This window comes from Myotis davidii, unplaced genomic scaffold (genome assembly GCF_000327345.1).
Source record: "Myotis davidii unplaced genomic scaffold, ASM32734v1 scaffold290, whole genome shotgun sequence".
NCBI classification, from domain to species: domain Eukaryota; kingdom Metazoa; phylum Chordata; class Mammalia; order Chiroptera; family Vespertilionidae; genus Myotis; species Myotis davidii.
The window spans coordinates 173,946-183,641 of NW_006285049.1; the positions used below are offsets into that span (position 1 = coordinate 173,946).

The window sequence follows — 9,696 nt, forward strand, 5'->3', positions numbered from 1 at the left end:
TTTTGTTTCCAAACTTAAGGTTTGAGAGAAACTCAGCAGGCAGAATTAGTTTTCAGGTAGTTGAGGCTGCCCCATCCTCATGCGCACATCTGCCATGCTTGTCTCTCTCACCTGTGGAATGATTGGTCCTTTAATGAAAGTTAGTGCACAAAAAGGATCAAGAGAAGAGGACACAGGTGAGGAAAAGGGAGAGTCCAGTATGTAAAGAGTGGGTTAAAAAGAGGGAGGATGGGTAAAGAGGATAAACATGACTGTTTAAAAGGAAGCAGGAAAAAGAAAGGAAGCAGAGATTCATGAGGAGAGTAAGGTTTATTGAAAAGGAGCAAAAGGTAAAGAAAGTAGCAAGAGAAAGCAAGAATAGGGAGAAAGAACAGAGTTATATGAGTGGTGATCGAATCCACACATGTATTTCACATGGCCCTCTTCTGTGCTGGCCTTAAAGACCTGCTCATGCTATCGCCAACACTTTTCTTTTTCCAGTATTTGGAGCCCAACAAAGTAGCAAATGCTACAGGGTTAATTTCCTCTTCAACAGCAGCCCTGCCCAAATGTGAGTCCTTGGGTTATATTTCTGGATTAAGAACGGCTAGCAAATCTGACTTGTCCATGGGTTCTGTGTGACTGAGGGACTAGGGAAATTCTATGGCTAATCTAAGAACTGAAATCTGTTCTTGAATATTTTTGAATTCTCAATCGAGTCCTAAGTCCTTCCCTTAACTGCTAGCTCAGCCTTCCTAGCCCTTAGTTCAGTGGTTCTCAACCTTCCTAATGCCGTGACCCTTTAATACAGTTCCTCATGCCCTGACTGCTTTGGCTCAGTGGATAGAGCAGCCATGGGCACACTACAGCCTGGGGGCCAGGTCTTGCCCTTTTCAAATGATTAAAACTATTGAAATAAAAGACCGTACCCTTTTATGTAATGATGTTTACTTTGAATTTATATTAGTTCACACAAACACTCCATCCATGCTTTTGTTCCGGCCCTCCGGTCCAGTTTAAGAATCCATTGTGGCCCTGGAAAAAAATTCCGATGGTCTTAGGCGACCCCTGTGAAAGGGTCATTCAACCCCCAAAGGGGTCGCGACCCACAGGTTGAGAACCACTGCCTTAGTTGGTCCTTTAAGATCTTTCCTGATTCAAACTCCAGGGTCTGAGCTGATGAGCAGTGAGCCACAGACATCTCACTGAGGTCTTCCTGGCATACCATGAGGAGGAGATGGAGGTCAAGCTCCCTGTGCAGCTTCCGCGGACGCAGGCCTGCTCCTTTGGCCCTGGTCACGCAGCAGTAGAGTGCAGACAGGCCTGCTTTCACCAGCCATAGACCATTGTCTAAAGCCTGGAGTAAGCTGGCCCGCTGCCCATGTTTGCCCATGGATCAAAGCTCAAACGGTTATGGTGTACAGAGCCTGGGGTGGGACCCAACCGCACCTCCACTTTTGTTTAAGAACAGTTTGTTTTCTCTTCCTCAAAGGTACCCTTTACATTCTGCAGGCAAGTCTATAGACACTTGGGTATTTACAGGAAGACCTGCTGGCATAACCGGTCTCATGGTTATAGACCATGAAACAGAAGGTGCTTCTCCATTTTGGGAAATTTCATACAGCTAAGAATAAACTTGTTCACTCAGAATAGATTTTTGGGTCTCACAAAACCTGGAAAAACTCTTTCTTAGTGTCTGGTTGTTTATGGAAAATAGGACATCTAAGTCGAAGCTCAATTCATTTTAAATTTTAGCTTAATTTTTTAAAAAAATACTGGTCTTTAAAAGTAAGGATTTTGTATAATTTGAACACTGGCTCAATAGCTTTGTTGATGAGACTCGGTGCTAATAAAGTTGATGTTGCAGATTCCTTCTCAAGAATGTGTTATTCTGGGTGCAGAGCTCAGTGGGCCCTGTGAGAAGGATCAGAACCTTTTGACTCAAGAGACCCAGAGGTCTCTTAAGCTGTATGTTCTCCTATTGAAAGAAGTTATCCCCTACGTATTCCCAGAGGGAAGGGTAAGGGAGGAAGTGCAAGGAGTTTTAGCTGGCCCCACTGTGTCCAGGACACCCAGTGCCAGGCTTCCTTGGCTGCTCCTGCTGATGAATGTGGAGAGAAAACATGGCAGACTGCATGAGAGGGTGTGCACTATGGCACCCTCCTCCCCGTGCCTGCCAGCTGACCCTTCCTCTACAGACAGGGTAGGAGGTCTTGGGCTCTTTTATAGAGTGATCAGAATTATACTAAGAGGGCATCCAGACTCTCTTCTCATTATCTACATCATTACTGCTTTCTCAAACCACTAACCTTTCCTCTACATGTAGAGCAATCTGTTTAAGATGTGAATATCCCCAAAATGCTTTCAAAATGTTTCACAGAAAGCTAGGGGAACAGTTATGGCTGTATAGAACTGGCCCAATCATTTACTGTGTGGCAAAGAAGTTTAATTTAATTACGTGGTATTTTGCACAAATTGGAAGGAGGAGGGAATGACAGGCCTTTTGTGGTGTTTTGGGGAATAGAAGTCTGACATCCGTACAAAATTTCCTCCTGATTTCACTATGTCTAAAAGCTAATAGTTAGCCGTTGCCTCCCCACCACCACAGACACCCATATACACGCCCCCCCCCCCACTGGAGCCTTCATTAGACTAAGAAATGTACTTAAGATAGGAGACTAAAGCATGTAGATGAAGTCATGCAAATTTGTTGGAAACATTGCTTTAAGTAGATGCTGATTAGCAGAGGTCCTGTAAGATCCCTCAGGTGGGAAAGACATGACAGTGTTTATGAACATCGATTTTGTATATATTACCTCATTCATTCCCAAATATCCTGAAGTTATTATCTACATAAGACTGTATTTTGTTCAAAATGCTGTAGTAAGATTATTTCCATTTGGGTTAGCATCTGCTCTCTTCTCCCAAAGAGTTTCCTTTAGTTATGGAAATTTAACAGTCCAGGAAAAATTAAAAAAAGCTTTGTGGGTTTGTGAGTCAGTAGTTCTGAGTTTTAATTTACTGACTGAGAACTTTGATAAGGCACCTGGCATCCTGGTGAGTTAGTTTCTACATGAGAAAAAGGGTGAGGGAGGGGAGATGGAAAAATATCTTACACGCTGAAAAAAATATATTGTAAAGATTTTTAAAAGTCTAACATTCTAATATTGGCAGTGTTTTAAACGAGACTGTGCCAAGTCCGAGCATGCCATGAAGGCATGGGCAGGATGTATGCCAGACCTACCATAATGGTAGAGATTTTGGGGCATTGACTACACTTCCTGTTGTCTGAATAGACATGGGGGCAATTACAGAAAAGTGGCTGAGAGCCCAGGCCAGAGGAAATAAAGGGGAGGCACAGCCACAGCTACTTTGACTTGGCGTTATACCATGTTGCCATCCTCTTGTCTTTATGAAACTAGAAGGGCCCTTGGGCAGCTGCCAAATAAACCTTAAATAATATTAAGAAGGGTTTATGTGAAAAATGAATAGGAGTAATGGGAATTTGGTAGGTCTGGTTAGTTAGAAGTTTGCGGTTAGTCAGATATTTGAGCAGCCATCTGTACACATACCTCGGAGATATTGTAGGTTTGGTTCCAGACCACCACAATATAGTGAGTTGTAATTTTTTGCTGATGGAAGATTTTGCCATTATTTTGTAAAAAAACACACAACATCTGTGAAGCGCAATAAGACAAGGTATGCCTGTATGATTTTGGTATTAAAGAGGAAGGATGATTTTTTCACTGGGGCGGGTGACGGCTCCATTCAAGAGAGAGCCAGTGTGGGTCAAGTGTAGAAGGTAGTAAGGCATTAAAGAATTGCTAATGAAACACTCCTTGTGTGGGTGAAGGCTCATAAAAGCCTCTCTCTTGAGCTGGGGCATGTGCCAGCCTCAGGTAGATAAGAGTGAGGCTGATTTTGCCATGATTAGCAGAGTTAGTTGAAAAAGAAAGGAAACGTGGTCTTATTGGTGGATCTGAGTCTGTAACTGAGTTACAGCTCAGCCGCAGTAAAGCAGTAAAGCGCTCCAGGGCGCACCAAATGCTGTGTATTCATTGAAGGTTCCTGTTTGTCTCTTCCAGCTTCTGCTTCCTGCTCCCGGTACCTAATCTCTGCTCCTGCCTTCCACTTTCCTCCTAATGTGAGCTCAACTTTCAGCTTTCTCTCAGGTTCTCCCTTCTAGTCACTGGGCTGCACCCCTCTCCTACAGTGTGCCCTCTCTCTGTGTGTACAGTGACGGGGGGTTCTTTAACCTTCCATTCCACATTAGCGGAATAATACCCATTTCCTCCTATAACATGGGAAATTTGTCTCCTGCTCTGTCTTTACTGACCAGAATAAATACTTATTTTTCTAAGCCAAGTGTTAAAAAAAAAAAAAGCAGAATCCACCCTGCAGCTGAAAAATATTCAATCTGATAAATACATTTGTCCTACTACTTTCACATTATGTGACTTGTGAGATGTACCAGCTCTCTCCAACTGCATTATACCGAATCATTCTACATTTTAATGTATCTCCTGCTTGCTAGATAAGGGCCTAGTCCTTTTAGAGAAACCTAATTAAACTATTCAAGGACACCTCCACTTAAGTCCTATCTTGTTAGAAGTGTTCATAAGAAAAAAATAATTCGGAGCTCCAAATAATGCCTTAGTTACTTCCAATGGCATTCAATATCGTAACATTTGATCACATTTGAATACCTCCCTTATGCCTGGTTAACTAGGTTGTAGCCTGTGACCTTTGATTCTTTAAGTTTTTCTTTTTAGGACTGTACCCTTAGGAATGGAGGGGGGGCGGGTGTTATTAAGGAGCCATTTCCACTCGGTTTTGCTCCTTCATTCTTAAATACTTTGGTGCTATTTGGGAGTTTCCCACTAATTTTATTAAACTCCTTTTTACAGCTCTTCCCCTTTACGTCCATTTCATGTCCATTTTCTACTCTTGTTTCCTGTCCAAATCTGCTTGGAAAACCATTCCTACTTTTTGCTTTACTTCCTAGTGAATGCTGTGACAAGTGAACCAGCAGTGTGAAATTTTTATGGGTCTATTTTCGTTTTTTTTTAAAATCAAAATTCTACCTTTCCCATACCTGGTTTGTTTTAAGCTTACCTTAACCATTCAGGTCCTGGACCTTGGAACTAATTTGCATTATTTATCACCGCACTGGTCTTGGCAGCAACGGGGCCACCCACGTGCCTGTGAGAGCCTCCTGGCCACCTTAACCTAAGCTGCTTCTGCATTTACTCGTTGAGGTGTTTCTGTTTGGGCCAGTGAAGGGTTACACACACTGAAGGACTTGGAACCCCCTAGTAGCTGTGTAACCATTTTTATTATGTAAAAACTTACAGTTTTAGAATTCTGGCTTTCATCAGTGCTTGTGTACCGTGTATTTTATGCTTTTAGGACTGGGTTTTCCAGCTAGAACACCTGTGCTCACCCACCCTATTCCACACTTTACAAACAGTTCATGATTCTCAGTCGGTTATGACTTCCCACTTCCCATTTTGTTAGCTTTATTCTCCATTGTTTTTTTTTTTTTAAGGTATTAGAACTTATAGCTTTATTGGGCTATGCTTTCTTCTGGAGTCCTAATAAAATAGTTTGTGTCTCTTTTAAATTGACCCTCTTATGTGTCGGTTTTGACTTATTTTAAAAAGATTATGCCTCGTGAATTGAGCAAGTCAAGATTAAAAGCAGAGGGAACTAAAAGATGCTTTATCAACGTGTCTTTTCCTAATTCCCAAAGCCAAATGCTCTTCCTCTCCTTGAAAATTTTCCCCTTCAGAATTTGTTCTTATAAAAGTCTGTCCTGTTTTTCCTTGGCACTTGAATGAAACCATCACACCTCTTTCTTCTTGTGTGTGATATTTTCTCCTAATTTCCTGTCTGCAGAAACATTTTGTATGTGCCATTTTGTGTGTTGTGGCCTGTCTAAGCCTTTCTCCGCAGCCCAGCCCTAGTCCCTCCCATCCTCAGTGGCTGCTACACGTAGGGCAGCCAGACAGTCTGGGAAGGGAATTCAGGACATCCTCTTGGCTTCAGAGAGTCAGCTGATACAATCACAGTGGACTTAGTGTTCCTGGAGAATTAACAGGCCAGGTTGGGAAGCCCTTAGATAACAGTAAATTTCAGGGCCCCTCCCAGCAGAGTGCTAACTCATCACTGCCTATGCTAAGTGAAAGTTGTCCTTTTCCTTTTCCTAGAAGTTTCAGCTACCGGCAAGAGAGACCTGTGTGGAATGTCAGAAGACAGTCTACCCGATGGAGCGTCTCTTGGCCAACCAGCAGGTGTTTCATGTCAGCTGCTTTCGTTGCTCCTATTGCAACAACAAACTTAGGTAAGTTAGACGGAAGCAAGCCATATCTCTGCATAGTTGGACCCCCTGGAAAGGCGTCTTTGGCTTTTAGAGTGCTGATACTGACAGCTATTGTGCTGAGAGTGTGCTATTGAAGGCCCCTGAAAAAAGTAAAAAGTACCATTTAGTGACAAGTGTTTCATATCAAATGGTTGCGGTGTTTGGAACTTCTTGGTACATTGATATATTAATTTACATGTTAGGACTAAAGCTTAAATAATAGAGTTGCAGGTAAGATTCCCTATGACCCAGTCAATAGAATTTTTTCCCTTTGTGTCAGAGAATCACAAAGTTAAGAAATTTTAGGAGGATAATTATCTAAGCTTTTGCTTCAAACTGCCCTGAGCACTGTATAAATGGTAAGAGCAATAATCATAGACCCAGAAGAGCATGTATTTTTCTGTATGTTGCTTCGTTTTCGCTCTGAGAAAAATAGTCATTATGTGTATCATTTCTTCCAAGTAACTCAAAGTCCGGATGTAAATGTGGCCAATTGGGGGAATATTCCATATTAACTCACTGTAATTATGGAATCTAGAGAAGGAAGAAGCCAGTATGTCACTTCCTCCGGCTTTCCTTCCAGAGCAAGCATCCCTTCTAAAATGCTTGCATGACACTTCTTTGGGCTTGATGCCTCACGACAGCCAGTTCCAGTGTGAGATGGCTCTAGGTCGGCAACATTCCTTCCACTGAGCCAGTGTGTGCCTCTCTAACTTCTACTCATTGGTTTCCTTTTTTTCCACTTTATTTTTTTCCCCTCCAAAGCACATTTTTCTGAATTTTCTGATTTTTTATAGTTCTTCTGTGGAAAGGCTGCTGTTTTTATACCCCCTTTAAAATGTCTCACCCTGTGAGAGACACCAAATCTCCTAAAGGCCTGTCCAGCACTGACATTATTTTAGATTTATGTCCCGGCAACTGCGCACCGTTCTCCTATTAACTGTATTCAATTGCTAGTATCCGTTGAGTGCCAGCTTTTTGCAGCATGTTGTATCCATTCCTGTAGCGATGTGCTTTTAAATTATAACACAAATGGGAAATTAGGAGGAAGAAGATTCAACTTTTACAAAGGAATACCATTATAAGTAGTTATAGGTTGTAAATACTTAGGAAATATATGAGTGATCAGAGATAGGTGGGATTACCTAGGCAAGAGTTCCTGGATAAAGTTCTGTTTTTGTTTTTCTCACAGTTTTGACAAAGGGTAATGAAATCATTTGAAAATGAGAAAATGTACCAGGTAGAAAGATGTCTTGTGAAGGTTCAGGTCTGGAAGTGGGCGTGTTTTTTTTTTTTTTAATAAGGATAATAAAACTGTTGTGCTTTAAAAGAGTAGAGAACCCAGCTGGTGTGGCTCAGTTGTTGAGCATTCACCTATGAGCCAGGAGGTTACAGTTCAATTCCTGGTCAGGGCACATGCCCGGGTTGCTGGCTCAGTCCCCAGTAGGGGACATGCAGGAGGCAGCTGATCAATGATTCTCTCTCATCATTGATGTTTCTATCTCTCTCTCCCTCTCCCTTCCTCTCTGAAATTAATTTAAAAAATATATTTTTAAAATGCGTAGAGAAAAAGATAAATAAATACACCTTATTGCTACAGAATAAAGATAAATAAATAAAGTAGAGAATCCTAGGTGATTGATGTGTTTTTATATTTTTCTCACTTGTCATCTTCTGAAAATACTGCAATTGCCAGATTGCAGCCTGCTGGTGTAAATAAGAACATACAGATTTGTTAACTTTATGCTCTTTTTCTTTCAACAATAGTCTTGGAACATATGCATCACTACACGGGAGAATCTATTGCAAGCCTCACTTCAATCAACTCTTTAAATCTAAAGGCAACTATGATGAAGGCTTTGGGCACAGACCACACAAAGATCTGTGGGCAAGCAAAAATGAAAATGAAGAGATACTGGAGAGACCAGCCCAACTTCCAAATGCAGGGGAGACCCCTCAGAGCTCAGGGGTAGAAGATGCCCCCATCGCTAAGGTGGGTGTGCTGACCGCAAGCATGGAAGCCAAGGCCTCCTCTCAGCCAGAGAAAGAAGACAGGCCAGCTGAAACCAAGAAGTTAAGGATCGCCTGGCCGCCCCCCACTGAACTCGGCAGTTCAGGAAGTACATTGGAGGAAGGAATAAAAGTATCCAAGCCCAAATGGCCTCCCGAGGATGAAATCAGCAAGCCTGAAGCGCTGGAGGATGTAGATCTGGATCTGAAGAAGTTGAGACGATCTTCTTCGCTGAAGGAAAGAAGCCGCCCATTCACTGTAGCCGCTTCATTTCGAACCCCTCCCGTCAAGAGCCCCAAATCCTTGTCCCCACCTCTCAGGAAGGGCTGGAGCATGTCAGAGCAGAGTGAGGAGTTTGTAGGAGGAACAGCAGCAGGAAGAAAACAAGTGGAAAATGCCAATGCCTCTGAGAAGAATGGGAGTGTGGGAAAAACAACCTGGCAAAACCAGGAATCTAAAGGAGGGGAGTCAGGGAGGAGAAGTAAGGAAGGTTATGGTTTTGAGATGGGGAGTGAGAATCTTGTAGAAAATGGTGCAAACTTAGATGAAGATGGTAGAAACCTTTCCAATCAGCAGTCTCCACTAGAACCCAAGTCTCCAAATTGGTCCAGCTTTGCAGACAATACCTCTCCTAAAGAATTCACTACTCAGAATCAGAAGTCCCAGGATGTGGGATTCTGGGAGGGAGACGTAGTCAAAGAGCTGTCCGTAGAGGAGCAGATAAAGAGAAATCGGTACTATGATGAGGATGAGGATGAGGATGAGGATGAGGAATGATAAACTGCAGTGGTGCTGGGCCTTACCTTGTGCTAGCGTTAGTGCGCCACTGCCCTTTATCAGAGTGATGTGTGTATACAGTTATCTTAGCATAAACTGTAATTTATGGGGAAGTAATTTTGGGAAACGGTTCTTGCTTCAAAAAAAAAAATCCCATACTGCAGCTTATCTCTAAATGCTAGAGATAACATTACCTAAATCCTCTATTTTAGCCATGATGATATACATAAGTGCATTAAGGTCTTATAAAAAAGGAGGGGAATATTCCAACTGATATAGTCCAGATTCCACTATGTTCCCCAAAGGCAATATGAAATATATAGATGATTAGTTTAGTACATTGTTACTCTAAAAATTGAATCATTCAGAGGGATTTAGGGGTCTAAACAATTTTACTGTATGCACTTTAGTATAAAGGGCACAGTTTGTATATTTTTAAATGAATACCAATTTAATAATTTAGTATCCAACTATTAAGAAATCAAATATTTAGTCTTTTTTAAAATTTTAGGTTAACTATCTTACTCAGATATATATGGGGGATTTGCTTTGCATCCTGCTCTTGAAA

At 41.9% G+C, this 9,696-nt stretch overlaps 1 protein-coding gene across 1 annotated transcript in view; it reads left to right on the forward strand.

The window, feature by feature from the left end:
* The window catches only part of LIMA1 (LIM domain and actin binding 1), a 92,348-nt gene extending 83,069 nt beyond the window's left edge, over positions 1–9,279 (forward strand). The window contains exons 11-12 of the mRNA XM_015558563.1: positions 6,189–6,322; positions 8,108–9,279. Coding sequence (XP_015414049.1) covers positions 6,189–6,322; positions 8,108–9,128 — 1,155 coding nt within the window. The 3' untranslated portion in view covers positions 9,129–9,279. The remainder of the gene's footprint in view (positions 1–6,188; positions 6,323–8,107) is intronic.
* Positions 9,280–9,696: the final 417 nt, after the last annotated feature.